Here is a 25,345-nt window from a genome sequence, read left to right on the forward strand (position 1 = left end):
ATACTTTGATCCAAGTTATCATACAAGGGCACCAGACAATGGGTTCTCTGAAAATTAAATTATAAATGATGAAGTATTTCATTCTTTTTTTTCCAGGCACCATTTGTGGCCGGGCAGCTGGAATATTGTATGGATCATCCGGATAAATTTGTTCCGGTGTTGCTGGGATTCAATCCAGTTGATCTTGCTCGAAATTTACCAATAGAAAACTGGCAAAAAACATTCCTACAAGGTACAGTGATAGTCAGAGATTTCTGTTTTACATACGGTACATGCCTTCTATCACTGTTATCAGAAATGTAGTTCTGATAACATATTACCTTCATTCATTCATTCAGAGAGCATCAAAAGTTCCAATTTACAGATTGAAAGCAAATAAGTGCATTATATTTTTATGATGTCTTGAAATGTTATACATGGTGTTTACAGGAAATTCTGTTTTCATATTTGGTATGTGAACTGCTTGTACCTTCGTTTCTCGTTTTCAGGATGTTATGGTAGGGATTTCCCCAGAAATGAATAGCGCCCCCAACCAATACAAAGCAATTGTTCTTGCTGTATCTTTAACTTTCATATCCCTCAACAAATGTTTTGACAAGACAGTCGTTTGCAAGTTGAAAAAAATTTCCTGTCGTAGTTTGTTTATACTTTGTTCCAGTTTCATGTTCCAGTAACTTATAGATTATGATCAGTAAGTGCAATTGTTCCTTTGATTTTCATCAGCTTTAACCAATAGATATCATTTTTTCGTTAACAGTTGCCAAAAAATTTGAAGATTTTATCAAGTGCAATAATGGCTTCATCTTAAACCCCATTGTTGGTGTAAGTACGCAAATCTTTAAGTCATCTCCTCACTGTGAAAACGTCTGTGTTGTGTGATTTGTATAATCTACTTAAATGAATATTGAGCTAAGTGATATACTGTCAGTTACCTGACAGACCTGCACACAGCATTGTTGACTTTGATCATCTTCTAAGAGTATTTTGTCACAGTATGTCACATGACAATCTGAAATAACAGTGACTCTCTACTATGTAATGGTGATGATTATTGAATGCTGTGTTTTTAGAGTGGCCCTGCCCAAATGTACATCCTTGGCTACCGAAGTTGGTTTCCATCAGAAAAGCATGGCTACCCATATGACTTGCAATACCTGATGCTATTTATCACATGCACAAGCCTAGTTTGACAAAAAATATGGGATTTATCCTATGGTTATTCTATGGTACATCATTACAACCTGTGTCAGTGTCATCAATTTTGATGCATCAGTGTTTGATGTGTTTTTCAATGATAATAACATTGTTGCCTGCATTTCTCACACAAGAAAATAATGAATCCATGGGTTGAGCATGTGATAAGTATATTATTTCCTAATTTTTTTCTTCATTCTTGGAAAATACTCATGATGTTAATACGGTATAACAACTTGCCATCAACTCATGGTGACACAGTCATTACATCACTTTTATTTTCCTTCACCAAATGAAGAAAATATTTTGGGAATAATATGTAAATATACACCAGTAAATACATGTACATTGCTTAATAATAAGCAACAGTGTGTTGATTTGTGTAAATACATGTACATTAAAACTAGAAAAATTAAAGTACTGCAAAAACGAAATTATTGTTGTTTTTGTCAATGGATAAAGTATTTATATTTGTGTATAGAATGGTCAAAAGATCAGGTCGTGTAAGAATTAGTACTGAACCATTGCATAAGTATTCTTTTTGTTTTGGAATTTGATGTTAAAACATGAATATTATGACCATTATACATACTTTTTTCTCTAATTTTCCGTTCCAATACAGATTGTGAGATGATGATATGATATCTATCACTTGGCACATATCCCGACATCAATCATATTTTAATATAAATATCAATTATTTTAATGTTGACGTGAAAACCACACTTGTAACATCATCTTCACAGCAATTCCTTTGTTCTTTCAACAGCCAGAAGCCATCACTGGTTCATCAAGAATGAAAGGTGGCAGTACTACAAAGATTCTTTTGGAAGTTATTTTAATGTTGGCACATCTGATCAAGGATGCTGAAGTTGAGAAACCGACCAGTGAGTCAGTGAAAATCTTACTCTCAACCTACCAAGCTGTTTATAAATCAACGTACCAATACACAAATCAGATGGCTGAATTGGTTCAGTGGGCAGCTAATAGGTCAGTCTATCAGACATGCTTTTAGAACTGTCATTGTCAAACATATTATTTTGAAGACATCAAACCCTCAAAGCTGATAAAGAATACAGTAAGGGTCTTCCAAAAAGATAGAAAGTGTCCAAAGGAAGAAAATGAATGAATTTTAAAAAGACTTCTTTAAGCAAAGCTATGCAGCTGTTGGATATCAGGGTCATTTTGTTGACTGGCAAATTTTTCAATTATTTGAACTGCAGAGTGGATTAGTACGATAATTTCACAATAACTGTGCTTCTAAGAAAAGTTATTGAGGAGCATGTGCATGTCTGTTTATATTTCAGTCATATGACCAATGTAGATCACTAAAATTTCCCATAAGTGTTATGTGTATGGAATTAAGTAAAGCAAAAGTGTTCTAAACCTGAAGGAAAAATCTTGAATTGTTGTACATCTTCTCTAAAGCTTTGAAGTTTATATTAGGCCATCAGAGTTCCATTCAGCTTTTTGCCGCTCTGAAGCATATTGTTGCGCTTGAAGTTTAAAAGACAAATTTTGTTTTGATGTTTCAACAGTTTGAATGACAATGGTCATATTTACTATATTGGAGTAGATTCCCTCGGCATTATGGGTATAATTGATGCATCAGAGTGTCCACCCACCTACGGTGCAAGTAAGTACTTCATTAGAGTATTTATTACCTCTTTTCACTGATGAATTTTACAATAATCTATAAAAGTGTTTTCCATGACAGTCTGATGTTTACTTAAGGAGATTGGGATCAGTTGGTCACATGTTCCGTGCTTCACTGTTATATCGCTTGTACCCAGTGAGTCAGAATTCATTAGCCTCAGGTACCATACTTCAATGTTATCGCTGCCGTACCCTGTGAGTCACAATCCATTGGTCTAAGGTACCATACTTCAATGTTATCGCTGCCGTACCCTGTGAGTCACAATCCATTGGTCTAAGGTACCATACTTCAATGTTATTTCTTCCGTACCCTGTGAGTCAAAATCTATTGATCTCATGTACACGTCAATGTTACTTCTCCTTACCTGTGAGGAAAAAGTTGCCATCAACTGTCAATGTTTTATCAGACAACGGGTCAATACCAGGTTTTTTAAAATGATGGCCATATTGAAGAATGCTGCCAAGCCCAATCAAACACAATAAACTGTGTGGATGGCAAAAGATTTGACTTCTTTGTATTGGACATAAAATAAAGTGATGTTTTCATGCAAAGTAAAGTCTTGACTTTCAACACAGAGACTGTTTGATCATATCTGAATGTAATCATATCTATCATAAACCCCAACTCAAAAGCATAAAGTTCCATGTACCTGATAACAAACAAGAGGGGTATACCCAAGTCTAGTATAAACGAAAGTTTTACTTTTTGTCAGTCCCCTCGTAATACAAACCCTGTTTAGAGTGTGTATATTCATCCAGCAATACTGCAGATAAAGCAATATGATATCAGAGATGGACTTGAAGAAGACATTCTCCAGTCTTTTCAAAATCTCACAATTGTTGGTTAATGTCTTATTTTTAACAATTTCTTTAAAAGAATGTCCATTCTTTCTCTTCTATCTTTTACTAATTATCTCAACCAATTTAAAATCATTTCTTCATCTTGGTTTTCAGGCTTGGAGGATATAAGAGGTTTTGTTATTGGAGGTTTTCAGGTGTACGGCAATCGAGAGGGTAGCAGCTTATTGGCCTTCGTAAGTTATACTTGATGAGATTAGCAGTTTATTGGCCTTCGTAAGTTATAGTCTTGATGAGGGTAGCAGTTTATTGGCTCTCATAAGTTACATGCTTGATAAGGGAAGCAGTTTATTGGCCTTCGTAAGTTATATGCTTGATGAGGGTAGTAGTTTATTGGCCTTCATAAGTTATACTTGATGAGGTTAGCAGTTTATTGGCCTTCGTAAGTTATATTCTTGATGAGGGTAGCAGTTTATTGGCTCTCATAAGTTACATGCTTGATAAGGGAAGCAGTTTATTGTCCTTCGTAAGTTAAATCCTGATGAGGGAAGCAGTTTATTGGCCTTCATAAGTTAAATGCTTGATTAGGGTAGCAGTTTATTGTCCTTCGTAAGTTATATGCTTGGTGAGGGTAGAAGTTTATTGTCCTTTGTAAGTTATATGCTTGATGAAGGTAGCAGTATATTGTCCTTCATAAGTTTTTGCTTAGAATCAGAAAATCACAAGAAATACCAAGCTCAACCAAAACACTGTTCCAGAAATATTGTCTCACTCTACTGATTTTCCCATGCAAATAGTGTACCATGGTAGCGCTGGGTTTGTGATGTCAGGGTGATATTTGACAACAATGAAACACAGATTCTAAAATTCTATTGGTAGCTGGGTGTATGAATCAGCAAGTACTAGGGTACATGGCTGTAAAATGCAGACTGCAACTAGTAGAGCTATTAAATTAAGATAAATCTCTTCCTTGAACTGATGGCCAGAGTGTATAGCAGCTAAAATCCACCCCTTTTGTAAAAAAGATTGAAATCTTTCTTATTGCTAAGTGTAACTTCAGTAGTTTATTCAAAAAAAGGCTTTGAATTCATCATCACGTTTTTACACTACTGACAGATATTTTCCTTTAGTGCGCCCTCTACAGTTGGATCATAGATCTAAACAAGCTTGAAGAACCAGCGAGCTGTGACTGACTTGCTTTGCTATTGTGCTGCCACAATGTTCTAACTGAATTCATTTTAATTATACTAACAAGAATGTTGCTGTATCTGTCAGGGTGAACCATTCAATATTTCGGCTGAACATTTTGAAAAAGACATGATTGGCAAACTGGGCACCAATGACACTGTTCTGTTTCTTCTGAAAGACAATGGTAAGTGTCATATACTGGTAATTATTTTAAAACACAGCAACTACCGGAGTGAAAGTCCATGGTTATTAAAACCTTAAAATTTAGTCAATTTTTGTTGCCTTTATACAAATATCTTCATGTTATGTTGATGTGTCATAATGTGATCATTACGTAGACACTGGCAATACATGTATTACTGATCCGAGATTCTACCAGACATCTTGAATAACTCAGCCATAATGTTGTTGTAATATGTTTACGTTTACAATAATTGAGTATTGTATACTATCAACAGATCTTGTCAACTTTAAAGATGAAATAATGAAAATATCAGAATTGGTTTCAAAACAAACATGTCAACTTGGAGTCATACTCTTCAAAAAATCTGAAGATGAAAATCAGTCACTGCAGGTAGTGTTTTGTTTGTTTGTTTGTTTGTTTATTATTTAGGTTTATCAATACTGACACATACCTGCTCCTTTCTAGCAGTAAGTTTAGCAAGTAAGGCCAGAGTAATTAAATTCTTTGTTTGCATCCTTCGTGCGCATAGATTTTGGAGGTGCCATGAAAATTACACACAGCGTATTTGAATAGGATTTACAGTGTAGCTTTTCTTATCTACAAATTTTTGTTGTACAAATTTGTGCCTGCATACTTGCAAAATGTCACATTGTGGTGTAAATTCTGTGGCGAAAAAGGTATTTGTGCTTTTACTCTTCACTGAGCACTCATATTACATCAAAACAATTACGTAAATATAAAACTTACTTGTATAGACTTACCTGTGTTGTGTTTTTTGAACCACTTACCTGTTTACCATCCAAAATTTTGAGTGGACAAACAACAAAGAATATAATCTTTGAGCGCCATAGTCAATTTTTGTTGCCTTTAAAAATATAACCTTGTCAATTTTTTTCATATTTTTGCCAAAATTTTGATGGAAGAAAGTAGGATATGAAATATGATATCCATGTGGTCCAAAATTATCAATGAAAACAAATTACAGAAAAGTTCATAAAAAACTGGTAAAATGTTGCACGAAAATTTTGTTCAGGAATAACTGAAGTAACTACAGCATTCAAAGGGTTAATTACTGTGGCCTCATGGTATTGTCAACAGCACTCTTTTTTACTTTCAATATCACATCGATGATAATTGTAAGACAATCATAGTAAATTAAGCTATCTTGCTTTTTTAATACTGCTTACAATCAGTACACAGACATCATTGACAAAGTTGACTGTTTGCATGGTTAATACTGGAGTTTTTATGGTCAAGTGGATGCTGATTTGGTTCGAAGGTCAAATGCTTATATTGAATTATGAGTAAAGAATCAGAAGTTGCATAAAAAGTGCTAAATCTTGTCAGAAGATGATATGAAAGTTTGTATAGACTAATTGAAGTCTGTTTTGTATACAGTCCACAGCCATTTTATCGTCATTCAAGACTGTCTTTACAGTAGAATTACCATGGCAACAGATTTGGGAGACCATAGGCCCTGTTTTTAAAGTGCAATCAGATACCAAACAGACAGAAGATGGCAAGTGCAAACCCTTTGAGATTTTCTTGACTGAGTTTTCACTGAAACTGATCCTGAATGCTATCAGTACTGGAAGTCACATCCTGAATGGCAAAGTTTACAAGAATCTTATGATCGATGTCAAGGTCAGCAATGCCAAGCTGTATCATAGAGCTATTGGTATCATACAGGTGAGTATGAAAGGATGGGTGTCCTTGGCAAAATTGGCTAGGGAGACTGTAGATGGGTGCATGAGTGGGATGGGATAGGCAGGGAACTGAGAGTGTGAATGGATCAATGGAACTAAATAATAGGGAAAGACTTGATGGAAGGACAAGGTGAAGTGGAATGAACAGGGAAGTTAGAGGACAGATTGATGGATGGATTGAATAGGATGGAATGGACAGGTCAGGGAGAGAGTTGATTGATAGAATTAACAAGGAACTGATAGTATGCTTTGGTCAATGAATAGATTAATGGATTTGGTGAAATAAGTATGGATGAATAGGAATAATGTGACTATGATATGCAGCAAGAGAGTGGGTGACTAAAAGCAGAACTGGTTTTGCTGGAAGTCAGAATTGACATAGTGAAAAAAATAGCCAGCAAGTAAGAGAAAAGAGCTCAAAACAATTTGAATCAAGCTTCACAGACAAATGTTACAATACTCTATCTTTGAAAATTTTTTGTGATTTGATTTGTCAGTTTTTGTGTTTAAGTTACGCAAAGAGTTTTTGATTGGCACCTGGGTGCCTCATCAATGTCCATGTGTATGTGTTTGTATTGAGGTTATCAAAAGCAGAATTCAGTGTCACTAGTAGAACTGGTATTTTTGTTTCTAGAAATGTGGCGGATGTACAAGAGAAAATGCCAGGCTTGCCCTGTTAAAAAGTATCTATTCAACAGATGTCATCACTTCTGATCAAGACAATGCTGCAATATCGGAACATATTCAGAAAGCCACTGTCATGAATAAGGTAAGCAGACAAAATATTTGACTAGCACATATAAACACATATACCATATATTGAACTTCGGCTTATATTTAGTGAGCGTACGAGCTGGAATTGGATTGATGTATGCGATGGAGAACATGGCGTTTTTAATGATGTTGTTAACATGTGTCTCTCTCAATTGTACAAGTACCGTGAATTGGGCGACATGGTCTCATTAGCGGAGCGAAATTTGGCAGGTAAATCTTTCTGACAACATGGAATGATAAGGACTGGCTGGAATGAAAACTTCTGGCAAATGTAAACTTGATGATGAAACCATAGACCCTCAAAAAAGTTTTTATGATCAAACTTTGCGATCATCTGGGACCAGGGCCAACGCTTAACGTCCACACATGGAAATCTAGGCCAACTTTGATTTTGTGTCAGCCCAAGGCCCCCTCTTGATCAGGACAAAATTGGTCCGAGGCTAGGCCGACACCAAGCGTTCACAGATTGTTTTCATAACATTAACGCAACTTTGTGTGAACTAGGTAGTAGTCAGTCACCATGGTACTTTGTAACTTTGTTTCAGGACAAATGTAGTTATCAAGTTATTTGAAACTTTATTTTGGGGCACATGTGATGATCAGGTTATTTTCAAAATTATATACGGGCAACTGAAGCTTCTATCCTTCAAAATGTATTGCAAAGACAGGTTATTTCAGAGGTTCCCTGGAGAATTCCCATGACAAAATCCATTTTTATCACATCTTTCTGGCTACAACATTGAGAATTTGTAACTTGAAGTTGTCAAGGTACAACACTATTTTGTTTCAGGACAAATGTAAGTTTTTTGTGACTTTATTTTAGGACTGACTCCCCTTGCAAGGGGAGAGCAAAGACAGGTTTGATTATCATGAGAATTCCCATGATAAAATCAATTTTCTGCCACATCTAATTTTTGAAATTTTTCATTTACAGGTTGTACCTACAGCTCTAGTTTGTACTCTCAAGACATGTTCAGTGTCCCATGCACGAAACTTACTTGAGAAGGTCAAACTTACCTCAAAAGCACTGGAAATCACCAAACTTGATGGATAATTTAGATTTAGAGAAACGAGCAAAATTTTCAATGTTGGTGTTCAGATCATTTCCTCAAATAGATTATCAGATTCAAGAGAAAAAACAATCAAAAACAGTACTAATGCATTTTCAGAATTTTATATACCATAAAACCAAAGACTTTTGTTAAGGTAGAACGCGCCTCGGGGACAGATATTTGGACTCTGACCTTTACGATTCATTTCTGATCTACCACATGTGGGCATTCATTTTAAAGCTCTTGGTGTAAGAAAACTTTTTGCCATCTTAGTTTTTCGAAAATTGAAAATGTCATTTTTCTCCATAGGGTGAACACAGGGATGGCGGCCATTTTGAATTTCAAATATAAGTAAATTTTGAGTAATTTATTTCTGTAGTACCAAAATTTGCATGTTGACCCCCAATTTTTATTCTAGATTTTGAAAGAGAATGGTTTAAATATTCCTTGAGAAAAATTTGAGCAAAAGTTTAAGTCTTTCATTTTTGAGGCGCATACTACCTTAAGGTATTTTGCATCTCGAAATTTGACGACGTAAACTTTTCCTCAAACTTTCTGTAATGAATCTGCAAATGATTCTCTTTTGAAATGAAGAATAAAAATTGGGGTCAGAATGCACAATTTGTATTAGAGACTCATTACATTTAAATGGCTGCCATCCCTGTGTACTTATGGAGGAAAAACAGATTTTTGTTTCACCAAAATCAAGTCAGTGAAAAATTGAGTCATTCCATGAGCTTAAAAATGAGCCCCCACAAGTGATAGATTGAAAATTTACTGTAAAAGTTTCAGTGTCCAAATTCCCAGAGGGGCATTCTACCAAAGAAATTATTTATCAAATCATACAATATAGTTTGTTTTCAGTCGAATTTCAAAGAGTTGCATTCTATACCTTTTGTATTTCATTTTGTTCATCCTTTTTTCCAACCCTTTTCAAGGGCAACACACTTTGTTGTGGGTACAATCCAATATAGCTCAAAGCAATCATTTATTCTTACACTTGCACCAGTGTTAACCTTTTGAGTACTGTATTTTTCCCCACCAAAATTTTAGTGCAACATTTTTTCAATTTTTATGATTTTTCTGTAATTTTTCTGATAATTTTGGACCAAATGAACACAATATTTCATCAGCCAGTTTTTTATCAAAACTGGCAAAAATCTGACAAAAATTGACCAAGACATTTTATAAAGGAGACAAAAATTGACTTTGGCATTCAAAGGGTTAGTTACTAAGATACATGTATTCTTTACCCATTTCTCTCACTCATCACACAGGAATATCATATTTTAGCTCAGGTTAAAAAATGTTGGACAAAATGTATTTCAAGAATTATTCCATAAAATCTTGATATTATTTTCCTGCTTTTGTAGTGCATCCTCTTGCCTTTGTTCTGACATGGTTCAATTATGATCATACCTCATGCAGAGACACAAACACACACCTTAACACAAGTAGAACTCACACTTGCCTTGTCCAAATATTTACTTAATGAATGTTCAATCATTGTTCCTCTACCGTCAATGAATGTTTTCATCATACTGAAATATTAAATGCAAATATGAACAAGAAAATTAAATTGATACCAGTATTAATTTTAGATGTCTTTTAAACAAGAACAAAATGACGCAATCTGAAGTGACAGAATTTTTATACAAAGTAACTTTTTACATTTATTATAAAAAGACGGAATGTCAATTCACAATGTGCCATAAATATGTATCATTCATATACGGGTGACAGTGTCGAGTTGACTGATTTGTTTAAACAGCTGGCATTAGCAGCTTTGTGAAAGTTAAAGCATCTCTTGTAATTTGCATAGTTTATGTGCATGTATTCTCAAGAAATATACCACTAGAGCTTTGAAACAGTACTGTTTTACAGGTTGATTTTTAAAACAAGTTGTAGGTTTTATCATAGATAAAGTATTTACATGAGTCTTAGACATTTCTGCTGTACATCAAAGTCTATATGAAACCCTAATTTTCTGTGATTCCATTTAAAGCCCAAATATAATTTTGTATTTGATTTGAAAAGTAACTTTTACAAGGTCATATGTAAAGTTATTAACTTTTACAACATTCTCATATTACTTGATCTCCACTTGTTAAACCAAAGCTATTGTGTTACCTGAGATGTATGTTACACTTAGCAAAACTTGTCTCATGAGGGACAGAAGTAATATTACCACAGTGATAAGGCTGTTTATCCAAACCCTAACTCAAGCAAAAAACATTGGATTTCTTCACATAATCACCTGTGGGTCAGTGTACCCAGTGACAGGTGGGCGTAGATAACCCTTCATCTGACAAAAGGAAGGCACTTGTCCTCCAAATTGAATGCCATATTATCTAATCCTGGCCCTATAATATTTTTATAAATTTTTGACAGAGGTGAAAAGTATACCTTGTGAAAAAATTTTGACTGGAAAATATCCTAACCAAGTTAAAACCAGGTTGCGATAATGTAATCATTTGTACTGAAATTGATGTCACCAATAAATTTTACTGTATTCATTTTGGTTAGCTGTGCACCTTTGATAATTGCAGAAAGATAATGTCGATGACTGGCACCTTATGTTTTGTAGTGCAAGTTTTAGTAATAATCAGTTTTCACATAGAAGCAATATATCAATACTTCATATCAGCTGTACAGATGAACCAGCTCAGTTCGGATACCCAAGCTCAGAATCAGTGTTTTTGATGTCCAAGCTCATATTCAAATCAATGATGACATTTTCAATGACCTTCAACTGCGAAGGCAATGGTGCTAATTGTTGCAATGAGTATTGTTACTTGTATTTTTAGTCTATACATCTTATTACAGAATCTGTATGAATGATTGTCCATGATCTATACAAATTATCATTTCAGAAAAACATATATACAAGTATTTACATGGAGGAAATAAAATGAGCAGTATAGAATATCTGAATTTATTCTACCTGTGTATTTTTATTTAAAATCGTGATTCCTTCATAATTAATTTTAATAGGCTAATTCATATTAGACTCATACTTTCTACATTTCAGTGACAGTGGACTTTGCAAATATCTGCCACATACTCCTACCAAATAATTAAGAGATTAATTAGTGGATCATTTGGTAGAAGTGCAAAACATTATCAGTTTGCACTGATTTTAAAGCTCCAAAACTCTAGGAAGATAAAATTGAATGTTCAAGCCTGTAACATGGTACTTGGAACAGACCAAATGATTGACATGGCATTTGGAATGGACAAAATGATTGTCATGGCATTTGAAACGCTCTGAATGATTGACAGGGCATTTGGAATGCACCAAATGATTGACAGGGCATTAGGAATACGTAGAATGATTGACATGGCATTTGGAATGTACCAAATGATTGACAGGGCATTTGGAATGCACTGAATGATTGACAGGGCAACTGGAATGCACTAAATGATTGACATGGTATTGGGACTGCACCAAGTGATTGATGAAGCACTTTCCTAGATATCAGAAACTGGTTCGTTGTTCAGAGTTCCACTGTATTTCTCTTTCTGTAACACCTCTGCAGCTGCTTCTAAGACCTGTTTTGAAAAAAAAATACACAAATATTAGGTCATGTGTAAATTTGGCAACAATATTCAGTCACCTGATCATATTTCAATCAAGAAAAATGTCTGATCAATACATGACAAGAACAGCTCTCTTCTGCACATACTTTACTGAGAGAATTGTGTATTCCACCAGCCAAAAAATGAAAACTTTCTGAAATATCAAGCAGCACTAATATGAAGGAATCGTCAACTTCAAGACGTAACTGAGATTATTGTCAATTTTTACCCGACCTTGACTGAGAGCAAACTCACCCTAATATCACTCGCTAAATTTATCGATAATCTTAATGGATATAACCCTTTTCTCGCACAAACATCAAGACAGTAATGTTCAGAAGCATTGTCAGTTGCATCAAACCTTACCAGGAATAATAACAGCATCAGTGAGAACCAACATTTCAACGGTTCTCAATTGCAAATCACCTTTAATTGTTCTAGTGGTGTCTATGCAACCACGAGTGGTAGATGATTGAGGTTAAAGATAGAAAACACCTTTGGGACTGATATTTGGACTCTCAAATTTTCAAATTCTTTTTGATCTACCACTTGTGTAGGTTCATTTTTAGCTCACATTTGGTTATACCAATGTGAGTTTATCGTATAGGCTGAAGTCGATGGCGTCTGTATGTATGTGTGTATGTATGTATGTATGTATGTATGTATGTACGTACAGTATGTCCGTCAACATCAAAAACACACAAACTGCTGCACGTTTCAGCTTGGTATTTGGTGTGTGGATGCATCCTGGGCTATAGATGGGATTTTGTTCAAATGAAGTCTGCATTGCCAAAATTATGCAAATGAGCTTACAAAATGTGAAAATGATTAAGAATAATAACTCAAGAACCACTTTTTTGATTGCTTTGAAAATTTGTGTGCAAGTACCTTAGGTGAACCTTATACAGTTTTATGAATATTGTGAAGATATCCTTAATTTTGTATTTTTGCTGAATTTTTTGGTGATTTTTCTCATTTTCAGTAAAAATTCTTCTTCTCTGAAACCGCCAACCCAATCGCTCTCAAATTTGGGTTGTCTCTTTGCAAGGGTGTTACTCTTCTAATTTGTTGAAATTGTGACAAAATTTGGAAAATTACTATTTTTGAGCAATTTTGTCATTTTTGGTCAAAAAATCTTAAACAGTATTTCCTTTTTAAAACCCCTGGACAGACAGCTTTCATATTTGGTACACAGATGTACAGAGATGACAACAGTTAGATATGTGGAAATTGTCCTGAAATATAAAAATTTGTATTTTTAAGACAATATTGTCATTTTTGGTCAAGAAAACTTGTTCTCAAAATTACTTGTTTGATAGCTTTGTAATTTGGTATAAAGTCCCGAAAGATGTTATTAGATAAATTTTCTGCTCAAAGTGTTGGGAAACCCCAAATTTGTATATTTTGGGTAATTTTCTCAGTTTGTGACCTTAATGACCTACACCAACCCAGGATATGTTGTGAGAATTGAGTGTGACTATTTTGAAGGCTGTGAACATAATTTTGTCATATTTGGTATCAATTTGTAGGAAAATTTGATCCAGAAAACAAAGCTGAGGTGATTTTTTTCATTTTGGACCAATTTTTGCAACTTTTCTATGTAAGATATACAAGAACTGATGAGAAATTTGGATCCAGGATAATTCCAGATGTTGTAATCACCACCCACAGTGGAAGGCATTTCACTATCTGTAACTACCTTAAGTGCTGAATGATAACACTCATCGCATTAATTAAAAAATCTCCAAGGTTGTAAATGTACTTCCTGTCATTTGGTCTTATGTAATACCAAGGGGTGGAACATTTGATATTCAGGAGGGGGTAGGGTCTAGAAGATTGATGATGTAGCATTACTTTTTTACCAGATCCCTTGTGCATCTTTTGCCCACTCCCACCCTTTTCTTTTTATCAAGCCTTCTCTGTTTTTTGTTGTTGACATTTGCTTATGTATTTAGGATCTGCTTCTCCCATTGCTATAGAAGTTGATATGCATGTTCCTTATGATGACCTCCAGTACCTAAGTTGGAGACCTTACTTGCTTTGTCATTCTTGTTTTTCCTGGTTTAAATATTTCTCGAATGGACCAATTCAAACCGAATGTGAGCACATAGTGTCCTTGACGGTATTTTAAGCTCTTGGAGTAAATGAAGTTTTCTCCATTCTGTTTTTGTGACAATCAAAAAATTAATTTTATCCTATAGAGTTAACACAGGGATAGTAGCCATTTTGAATTTCAATATCGGTAACTGTTAGGTGATCTGTTTCTCCAGCACCGAAATTTGCATGGTGACCCCTGATTTTGATTTGCGATTTTAAAAGAGAATGGCTTGAGGTTTCCTTACAGTAAGTTTGAGTAAAAGTTTGCCTATCACTTTTGAGGCAGATACTACCTTAATTCTTATCTCATATGATTAACCCTTTGTGTGCTGTAATTTTTCCCATCAAAATTTTAGTGCAACATTGTAACAATTTTTATGAATTTTTCTGTAATTTTTGTTATTATTTTGGACCAAATGGACATCACGTTTCATTTGCTACAGGTTTTCATCAAAATTTTGGCAAAAATCTGAAAAAATTGACAGGGGTACATTTTATAAAGGCGACAAAAGTTGACTTTGGCGCTCAAATGATTAAGTAAATCTTACATCAGTTCACAATAGTAAATATTATCCTTGCGACTGCAAAAAGTTCTAGAAAGAGAAGACTGGCTAGTTCACTTACATCATCCGTCCGTTTTAGACCTCTGAAGTTTTCCCGTCCATTCCGGACATCAAGATGAGATGGTTGATATCCATCTGGTAACGGCAGATGTTGTCTGTCTCTGTCCAAAGCAGAATCCACAGATGCTTGTCTTCCGTATCGCCGAGGTTGCTGATTGTTCAAGAATTCAGATTGTCTGGGCCAATGACGGGGTTCCTGAAATTCAAAACAATAACCCATTTGATAGTATTTATTAAATTCTAGCAATATTTATGATAAGAAATCTTTTTATGAATAGGACGTGAGTTTACAGTTTATAATAATAATAAAGAAAATTCACATTGCACCTAATCTCCTGGACGTCTAGGCATAGTAAGGAGGAAAGAAAAAACGGGGGGAAACAAGAATGAGTGGAAAGGAAATGATAAATGTGACGTAAGCTTCTAAAACTTTTGATCATGAAGCAAGCATTCGGTGATGGGTCTTGACTAAGCATACATGTACTTCTATTCTTGATAACATAAATTTATTAATTGTATTTTAATAAGATATCTAGATTCCAAATAAGTCATATTTTATTCAATCAATTTCAGTAGAGCAATTTTATTAGACTCATTTTTGTGACAGGTACAATGTAGCACAGTGTACCATATCAGAAATCTCATGGAACTTGCTACTCTACATGGTTTCCATCGAAATATATTTACAGAAATCTGTAATACATCATTTGTGATCAGCAAAATAACTAGAGAATTTTACTGGTGAATGGAATTGATAAATTGCATGCAACAGTATAGTTTCATTTATGAGTTGACTTGTTTACCTTTGACCATGGTTTTGGTATGTATGGATTGGTAACGCTGTCTTTGAGATATTTGGCATCTATTTTGTAGTTATCATCTGTTGATACATGGTCCAAGTACCTGCAGACAAAATACGCTGCTTGATACCTGATCAGTCGTTATCATATCATAATTAATACTGCTACAGTACACATTTTTTCATCTGATTTTATTACTCTTCATGTCATACTTAGTCTCATGAGTAAATCACAGATTTTTTCAGTGATTTTCCAGTATTTATCTCCCATCTTTGCTGACATATTTAGCTTTACTCTGTTTTCTAATCTGTTTGTTCCTGCATGTCTCTGTCTGTCTCTCTGATGCTAAGATGAAAACTGAGATAAACCTGGATCAGATCATTACAACCAACACAGCACTATTAAAGTAAGACCGACTTTGAACAGTGAATCAGTTCAACAGGTCACTGCGATTTAAACACACTTCAGAGTGTGTGTGTGTGTCACATTCATCTTTAAAACATTTCCTGAAAAATGTCAAACAGATTTTTACCTGACACATGCATTTAAATCTCTCTTGAGTCTTTGTTCATAGTCTGTTTGTTCTTCTTTGATTGATCTGTGAAATCAAAGTAAAATACAATGAAACGGAACTTTAAAATTAGATATATATGGACAGCCACAATAAGGCCTTGCCTTGCTTTACAATTGAATAATTATAAGCAATAGAGCACACCCAGCGACGATATACCACGAGATTTTGACCAGTTCACGACATATATGCAAGAGCGATAGCGAGTGCATATATGTCGTGAACTGGTCAAAATCGAGTGGTATACCGTTGCTGGGTGTGATTTATTGCTATTATATCATAACAGTATATTGAAATTCTGGTGTGGAACGTCAAAAACGGATTTTTGCTCAAGCTGAGAGCTCGCGCGTATGCCAGCCATGGTATATCGCCAATATACCACGGTTCTTTTCGCGTCTCGACCAATCAGATCGCTGTATTTGCGCCATCAATATACTGGTATGATATAATATCCATTTAATAATTAAATAATATCCTTTTATGTTTGATATATATGATAACCATATAAAGATGATACAATCTGCAGATTTAAATTTCAAAAACATGTACAGTCCTGCACCATTATATGTTATATGTGCTTGAATATCAAAGGTGAGGAGATAATTGAGTGAGAGACATGTACAGATGCAGAGCAAATCAACATTTAGTATCACACTATTGTGTAATCTTGTGTAGAGCAATGGTCACAATTTTCCAATAACAGAAATCACATTAAAACTACCTGTCAAAAGTGGAAAAAAATCTGACAGAAGGGGAGATATTTTGTGAAAGATTGACATACAAGATGACATACATAATTCTTCTCTGAAGAAATTTTATGTTTTCATCAGCTTCTCGGTGATGGCGATGTAACTGTTGCTGATACGCTCTCTTTGCTGCAGCCTTCAGACCATCTACTTTGCCAAGATCTTCAATTCCAATTTCCTTCAAAGATAAATCTTTTATCATATTTCCATGGCAACAAGTTAATTTTGAGTCAGGGTTGCACATATGTGGTAGGAGATAGTTGTCTTTTTGAAGAACTTGAGAGGAAGTGATCGTATACAGACGAATGGGAGAGAACAATTGTTGTTTTTAAAACTGTATTTAAAAAATCAAGGGCAAACCAAATCTAGCACTATTACGGGTACTTTGTAATACAGAATGGCCAATACAAAATGTCAACACACTTATTCAAGCAGTAGCCTTGCATACACAGTAATGTCATGTCTTGGTTCTACAGCGATCGACTTTGCAAGGTTTGAAGACAAAGCTACAGTTTCTGGACAAATTTTTAGATGTCCTCCTACATTCATGTGCTAGTTTTGTATGACTTACTTGCATTTTCCCATGGTTAAAAGAATAATTTATCACTCTAAACAAACACAGAAAGTATGGGTACGTACAGGTATTGGTTTGTATGGACTTTTCAGAGTCAGTCCATCAAGAATATGTACAGTAGTTGAATGGTAGATACTTTCTTTGTAATGATTCTCCTTCTCAATAGGATTTCCCTGTGAAAATGTAGAAATGGTGGAAATTATGAGTGAAAATAATCAGTTTCATTCTATACCTAAACTATTCACAGAAATAGCAGTTTTTCAACATAAGTGATACAAAATGGCTGTAACATCATATTTTAACAGCTTACTATTTAAGTACTCATCACATATTGATATTAGAAATATAGTTATCACAAACTTTTTTCCAAAGAAGTGAGACATCCTCAATAACGAAATTGCCACTTTTTGTAATAAGAAAAAATCTAAGTAAGGTCATGGCTTGAGAGCTACGAATAAAATGCATGAGTTACTTTGTGAACTGTTTCTCAAGAGGTGGCTAATTGCACTACAGTTGATGGATGAGAGGTGTACCTACCACTGATAAATTCATTCAACAAGAGTGACAGCCCAGATAGAATATGTTCTCTACTTTTGATAATCTACTGTGATCAGTAATCTGTCACTTTGTGATTCAAGGGCCAATAATGCTAACTTTTGAAGATTTTTCATTATTTTTATTTTATAAATCAATTGCAACTTCTTATTCTACTCCCAAAGAATGTTGAAACACCCACTATTTAGCTTGTCAACTTAGCGTCTATATGTGTCTATGCATGGTTATTGTTTACATTTGAATTTTAGTCCGGACCAGAAGTTACTTTTCAACAATAACAATGCAATGTACAGGCTGAGTTGACAAGCTGAATACTGTGTATATGAACATTCTTTGGGGAGTAGAACAAGGAATTATGGTTCACATTCAAAATAAAAATGTTGAAAATATTATCAAAAGTTAGGATTACTGGCTTAAGATGTCACTTCAGATATCTTTGTTGAACACTCAAAAGAGCTAATTCTACATTTCATTGAATTATAAACAAAACATCAAATTTGACTTAATTTCTGGTTTGTCACCCAGGATGCATTTTCAGTGAAGTATTCATAATACAGATTTTAAAGGATTTGACTCACATAGAGATGTAATTCAGTCAGTCTTCGTAATCCCCTGAGAATTGCAAATGTGTGATGAGTGTCTGAGATTTGATTTTCTGATGCATCAAGTATCATCAGATTGAAAGAACTTGCAACAGCCTTGATGTCTCTCTGTGAAAACAAGTTGTAATAGTCTGATATAAAGATGGAAATTGACAGATTGAGTTGAAGGCCAGTAGACTGACCCAGCTCAGTGAAAGTTCAAACAACCCTGCTCCACAAACTAGTACACAAATGTGAATGCATAGCATAAAGCAGAATATACAGCATACACCTGTGGGAGAGAGTCAAGTTTTTCTATACGTAGAGTCCTTACATAGAGGTAACTCATTGCTTGATTGACTTACCAGCCAATTTTTTTGTACGTAGAGCTCTTACATAGAGTTTATCGGTAACTCATTGATAGACTGACTTACCAGCCTGTTTTCTGTACATAGAGTTCTTACATAGAGTTTATCGGTAACTTACTGATAGACTGACTTACCAGCCTGGTTTTTTTCTGTACGCAGAGTTCTTACATAGAGTTTATTGGTAACTTACTGATAGACTGACTTACCAGCCTATTTTTTTGTACATAGAGTTCTTACATAGAGTTTATCGGTAACTTACTGATAGACTGACTTACCAGCCTGTTTTTCTGTAGTACATAGAGTTCTTACATAGAGTTTATCGGTAACTTACTGATAGACTGACTTACCAGCCTGTTTTTCTGTACATAGAGTTCTTACATAGAGTTTATCGGTAACTTACTGATAGACTGACTTACCAGCCTGTTTTTCTGTACATAGAGTTCTTACATAGAGTTTATTGGTAACTTACTGATAGACTGACTTACCAGCCTGTTTTTCTGTACATAGAGTTCTTACATAGAGTTTATTGGTAACTTACTGATAGACTGACTTACCAGCCTGTTTTTCTGTACATAGAGTTCTTACATAGAGTTTATTGGTAACTTACTGATAGACTGACTTACCAGCCTGTTTTTCTGTACATAGAGTTCTTACATAGAGTTTATTGGTAACTTATTTATAGACTGACTTACCAGCCTGTTTTTCTGTACATAGAGTTCTTACATAGAGTTTATCGGTAACTTACTGATAGACTGACTTACCAGCCTGTTTTTCTGTACATAGAGTTCTTACATAGAGTTTATTGGTAACTTATTGATAGACTGACTTACCAGCCTGTTTTTCTGTACATAGAGTTCTTACATAGAGTTTATTGGTAACTTATTTATAGACTGACTTACCAGCCTGTTTTTCTGTACATAGAGTTCTTACATAGAGTTTATTGGTAACTTATTTATAGACTGACTTACCAGCCTGTTTTTCTGTACATAGAGTTCTTACATAGAGTTTATCGGTAACTTATTGATAGACTGACTTACCAGCCTGTTTTTCTGTACATAGAGTTCTTACATAGAGTTTATTGGTAACTTATTTATAGACTGACTTACCAGCCTGTTTTTCTGTACATAGAGTTCTTACATAGAGTTTATCGGTAACTTACTGATAGACTGACTTACTAGCCTGTTTTTCTGTACATAGAGTTCTTACATAGAGTTTATTGGTAACTTACTGATAGACTGACTTACCAGCCTATTTTTTTGTACATAGAGTTCTTACATAGAGTTTATTGGTAACTTACTGATAGACTGACTTACCAGCCTGTTTTTCTGTACATAGAGTTCTTACATAGAGTTTATTGGTAACTTATTGATAGACTGACTTACCAGCCTGTTTTCTGTACATAGAGTTCTTACATAGAGTTTATCGGTAACTTACTGATAGACTGACTTACCAGCCTGTTTTTCTGTACATAGAGTTCTTACATAGAGTTTATCGGTAACTTACTGATAGACTGACTTACCAGCCTATTTTTTTGTACATAGAGTTCTTACATAGAGGTAACTCATTGATAGATTGACTTACCAGCCAATTTTTTTGTACGTAGAGCTCTTACATAGAGTTTATCGGTAACTCATTGATAGACTGACTTACCAGCCTGTTTTTCTGTACATAGAGTTTATTGGTAACTCATTGATAGACTTACTTACCAGCCTGTTTTTCTGTACATAGAGTTCTTGCAACTTGGGTAGTGCTTGAATTCCATCCAATGATAAAATCTGTGAATTGGACAGGCAATAGCAGATTTTGACAACTGTCCATCAAAGTTTTTTTTTATTTAGGAAAAAGTTGGAATTGGCTATCAGTACCCAGGTTGTGAAATTAAAAAAAATCTGAAAAATATCAATCACATCAATTGCACTTTTCATCGAGGTAGAGTGATTATTCTGTTCATATTAATCATATTTTAACATGTAAACTTGCATTTCTTTCACATCTTCAGATCTTCATATTTTTTTTTATACCAATGGCCAATATTTGACTGTGTACTTATGTGCAGATCTCGTGAACTCGATAAAAAAGCAATAAAAAGAAACACATGGTCATTGACCTGGTATCACTATAATTAAATTATAATCATGGAGAGTTGACAAAAATGAAATGGCACTTACTTTATTGTTATTTAAATGAAGTGTAGTTAAACTTCTGAGAGGAGGCATTGAGGTAATAGCAGTCAGTTCATTCATACCAAGATTCTGTACACGGAAAAAATTTAGACATTTTATCAATGAATATATGAAACACTTTTGAATGACATCATGTTATGACTAAATTCTGCAGAGTAGGAACCCTGCAAGACTGCACCTTTACATTATCCAACGACTGTATTTCTTTCCGAGTACTTGTCATCTCTGTGCAGAAAGTACAATATATTACAATTTATACTTAGCATTGTTTGTGAAATTCTAATTCAGTAAAAATGAAAATGTTGTGATATTATTCACAAGAGAGATCAGGTCACTACAAAACTCCAGTTACATATTTTTTTTTTCAAATTATCTGTATAAGTTTAGATTAAAATTCAAAACTTACCAAATCTTCAAGAAATTTGCATTTATCTAATCCATCTAATTGGCTGATAAAATTATGGGATAGATTTATAAATACCAAATATGGCATTATTTCAATACCAGTGAACCTGTTGAATAAATAACATTTGCAGATCAAAACATTTTAAAAGACTATTATATGTAAGTATACAAATCTTTCATCAAAATCAATTCATCTAAACTAATATTTCTATTTCTAAGAGCTAACTGAAGAATCCCTGGTGGCCAATAAACTTTTAATCTGTTGATCTCCAATTCCCTGTAAACAGGTCCACTACAATCATCATTGATAACAAGGGTTAGGGTCAAATCAGGATGGTAACGAGGTTAAAAAATCAATTGAAAATGTAAACAGAATACCTGTACATCAAATTATGGTTGAATTAGGGAATCCGTTGTCTGACTGATACGGAATGTTATCAATTATTGACACATTGTGGAAGAGGAATATCGATATCATATTGACCTTTGACCTTACGTGCAAACAAATTGGCATCATGGTAAATGTTGCGGTTAATCACCATAGTTACCAACAATCAATTAAAACCTTGGAAACTTTGCTACTATCGTCTACCACAATGACATCAGCATCACATGATATTAAGCATATGAATATTATGTAGTGACAGGAATTAGCATAAGAATTGAGAAACTATCATTTTACCGTTCAATTCTGTTGAGAGACACGTCCAAATGCCGACATTCCTTGAATGGATACAGCCCTTCATGGTTTAGTACATGTAAATCATTCAAAGACAAGTCTAGTTTCAGACATTTTGATGGTTCTCTGATGATATTGAGTGACCTTGGACTTGATACACTGTAAATAAAAGTGAAAATTTCAAGATCATCATCGGTGTCATGCAATAACATATCACTCCGCAAGTTGTGGATTCAAATTGCTAGAAATTTACAAAACACTAAATATCGATTCAAGCAAGTGCAAATTTGGATGGTATTTAACAAAATGATCAAATTTAATACTGATTCAGAATTTTTTTACAAGATTTCACAAAAAGAGACCAATCTTCAGATATGTAGGTAATTAAGTGAAAAAATGGTATGTCAAAATATACCATTTTTAGATGCCACACTTTTTCTAATACATCCTCAATCTTAAACCAATAAACATGAAAAAAATCACCAATAAAGCTATAAAGCATCCACCCTACATCATAAAAGCCACCCTGTGCAAGCTGCATGGACATGTAATCAATTTCTTCTGATCAGTGTTCAACCAATCAGTGTCCAGACCTCATTAACATATTTTGTTTTCCTTTGTTTATTTGTTTTGTGGCATTTCCACTTGTACCTGAGTACATGGTACCACCAGGCAGACTTCCAGCATTGTGCAACCTGGCTCAATCTCAGTTATCAAGATAAAGCAATGCATGGCTTCAGAAATAATAAATTACATTTGTTGGTGTTGACTGCATCAACAAATGGTTGACAAATTGAAATATCATTATATGCCTGAAGCTGTACAGATTTCATGTATATTACATTGATATGCTCAGTCTTTCTATGGTATACAATACTACATTAGATCTGTGAAATCATTGCTCTAAGATGAAAATAGACATTTCAATTTCATCTGACAAGTATTCACCCTATCTCATCTTTTTAACAAATGTGATTAAGTGCTCTTGCTTTCAAACAAAGGCCATAAGCCATACCACCATGCAACTTTTTGACAAATAGAAGAATTCCACTATTTCCAAACTCATTACTTACTAGTCACTTCCAAACTTGAAATTATACGCAAGTGTTGTAATCTGACACATCTTCAGATCCAGGAAGTAGTGTGGGGGTCTACTCAAGACATTCCATGACAATGGTACAAGCCTTAGGACATGGGTGTGGCTCTCCACCAACCCTGGTGTCAGATATGTATTCACATTCATGGCTGTACACTTTTGTTATCAAATGTTTTGATGCTGTGTAAGCTGTGAAAGAAAAAAAATTGAATGAAAGATATATACATTTTCCAATACACACCAGACTTGCTAAATGTCTAAAATTCAGATGAAAGGCCAGTCTCTTTCTGTCACTGTTAAGAGGAAAGTTAGTTGTCACCATAACTCTGCTGAATTTTTCAAACACAAATTTGCCAATATGGGGATTTCGTAGCTATTGTGGGCATGAGGAAGTTGTCCTGGGGATTACAGGGGAGGGTTGGATATGGTGGAGAGGTGGCTTCTAGATCAAATGTAGCCCACAAAGCATTTCAGTTTATGAAATCAAAACCATAAAGGTAGTAGTAATTATGCTTAGACCTCACTCAATCAAAATTGGGAAGAAGCAAATATAACCAAAAGTTAATGAACTGTATATCACTATTGAAAATTTAAATTTTAAATTAACTCAGTATGTCTATGTATTGATCACAATTTCAAAATAATCTCTAAATCATGTGTAGAATTGATGTTGGATAATGTGTGGAAGAGTTTTCATTATATGTAACACGATTGGAACTAATTTGGGATAATTGGATGGTGAAGTAATGTCGATTTAATCTGCAAATATTATCTCATATGCGTTTCTTTTTATATTACACACTTGTTATTATGAGTAATGTGCCGTATTGCAACATTCAGCTATATGGCACCACTAACACTTTTGAGAAATTTGCAAAATATGAAAATCCAATTATCCCAAATTAGTTCCAATCATGTTATGTTTACATTATATTTCAAAAGAATATTGATGAAGAAAAGACTAAATTGTCAATGTCTTCTCCAGTACATGTGTGCTGTACAGATGAGACTTCCTTGTAATCTCACTTCAAAATTCACTTTACAAATGGCTTTGTATCACATGTATATTGTTTATTGTTTTCTAGTGCTCGAAGTTGAGAAGAATTGAATTAAGTGATCGTCTTTGTATCTATACCGTTCTGTTGCCATATCTTGACCTGCTTTTGGATGACAAGCTCAATCCATCTAAAAAGACTCTTTACGTCAATGGTATTAAAATCTGACACGAGATTCAACAATTCCGATGCACACACACCGTTCAGTCAGATTTACGTTGTCCTATGTACAGCTATATGTACAGGTTCAGGAGAGACTACTGGTAGGTTCGAAGTCACATTCGCTTGTGGTTCGATAGACGGTGAAGGCGCAGTATGTCTATGCGTACGACCTTCGCCGTTTTGATCGCGCAACTACAAGCGACTGTGCTCAAATTCGTAAAAGTTATTTGGGTGATACGCGTGAGTTATCGGTACTGATTAACTGTAAAGTTAATATGATTCCGTTATCAACAGGCATTCTTTGACTGATTTGTGGCACCCGGATTTTAATAGTGAACTGTTTGCGCTAGATCTGTTTATATATACACATACCACGGTCTCAACGGACACTCCGTCACTCAGAAAACACGGACGGGTACTTCAGAGTTTCAAACTTCAATCCGTACTCCAATAATCACTATCACGATCTATTTGCTGGTTCTCGTACTTACATTTTCCGTCCTATCGTTGAGATTACATGTTGTCGTTCGTTGTCATAGGTTGCGTTAAACTTTCAGCATTTCAGCCATGATACCGTTAGGTATCTTCCGTTGCGGTGCACTACTTCCGCCATTGGCTTCTGGCCGGGACTGAGATTTTGGGTATCCAAGTCACAAAACTATTTGCATTCCAGGTTGCACTATTGACGATCAGATTGCTGCTGTCTTGAAGGGCGCCAC

The 25,345-nt window shown here is 34.6% G+C and overlaps 2 protein-coding genes across 3 annotated transcripts in view; one reads left to right on the forward strand and one right to left on the reverse strand.

Annotated features, from left to right (window-relative positions):
- LOC139133919 (glucokinase regulatory protein-like) overlaps nt 1-11,486 on the forward strand; it is a 23,608-nt gene extending 12,122 nt beyond the window's left edge. For both annotated transcript variants that reach the window (XM_070700708.1, XM_070700709.1), the window contains exons 8-17: nt 97-232; nt 758-822; nt 1,964-2,184; nt 2,733-2,830; nt 3,805-3,884; nt 4,924-5,020; nt 5,295-5,410; nt 6,419-6,709; nt 7,361-7,495; nt 8,435-11,486. In XM_070700708.1, coding sequence (XP_070556809.1) covers nt 97-232; nt 758-822; nt 1,964-2,184; nt 2,733-2,830; nt 3,805-3,884; nt 4,924-5,020; nt 5,295-5,410; nt 6,419-6,709; nt 7,361-7,495; nt 8,435-8,554 — 1,359 coding nt within the window. In that variant the 3' untranslated portion in view covers nt 8,555-11,486. The remainder of the gene's footprint in view (nt 1-96; nt 233-757; nt 823-1,963; nt 2,185-2,732; nt 2,831-3,804; nt 3,885-4,923; nt 5,021-5,294; nt 5,411-6,418; nt 6,710-7,360; nt 7,496-8,434) is intronic.
- On the reverse strand, nt 11,480-25,290 carry LOC139133920 (leucine-rich repeat- and IQ domain-containing protein 1-like). Its single transcript, XM_070700710.1, has 13 exons — nt 25,118-25,290; nt 23,387-23,598; nt 22,317-22,472; nt 21,636-21,741; nt 21,215-21,298; nt 20,753-20,821; nt 18,676-18,807; nt 17,608-17,715; nt 17,016-17,146; nt 16,184-16,249; nt 15,655-15,754; nt 14,853-15,047; nt 11,480-12,104 (listed from the first exon to the last, which is right to left on the reverse strand). Exons 2-13 carry the CDS (start codon nt 23,554-23,556, stop codon nt 12,024-12,026), a joined length of 1,398 nt encoding a protein of 465 aa, XP_070556811.1. The 5' UTR covers nt 23,557-23,598; nt 25,118-25,290; the 3' UTR covers nt 11,480-12,023.
- Nucleotides 25,291-25,345: the final 55 nt, after the last annotated feature.

The sequence above is a fragment of the Ptychodera flava genome, chromosome 5, assembly GCF_041260155.1.
Source record: "Ptychodera flava strain L36383 chromosome 5, AS_Pfla_20210202, whole genome shotgun sequence".
Taxonomy (NCBI): domain Eukaryota; kingdom Metazoa; phylum Hemichordata; class Enteropneusta; family Ptychoderidae; genus Ptychodera; species Ptychodera flava.

Coding starts and splice junctions, on each gene's coding strand:
- LOC139133920 (XM_070700710.1), bottom strand. CDS start 23,556: ATGAATGTGAATACATATCTGACACCAGGGTTGGTGGAGAGCCACACC. Junction 21,742..22,316: donor TCTCTCAACAGAATTGAACG/GTAAAATGATAG, acceptor TTTATTCAACAG/GTTCACTGGTATTGAAATAA. Junction 17,147..17,607: donor GTCCATACAAACCAATACCT/GTACGTACCCAT, acceptor TTATCTTTGAAG/GAAATTGGAATTGAAGATCT.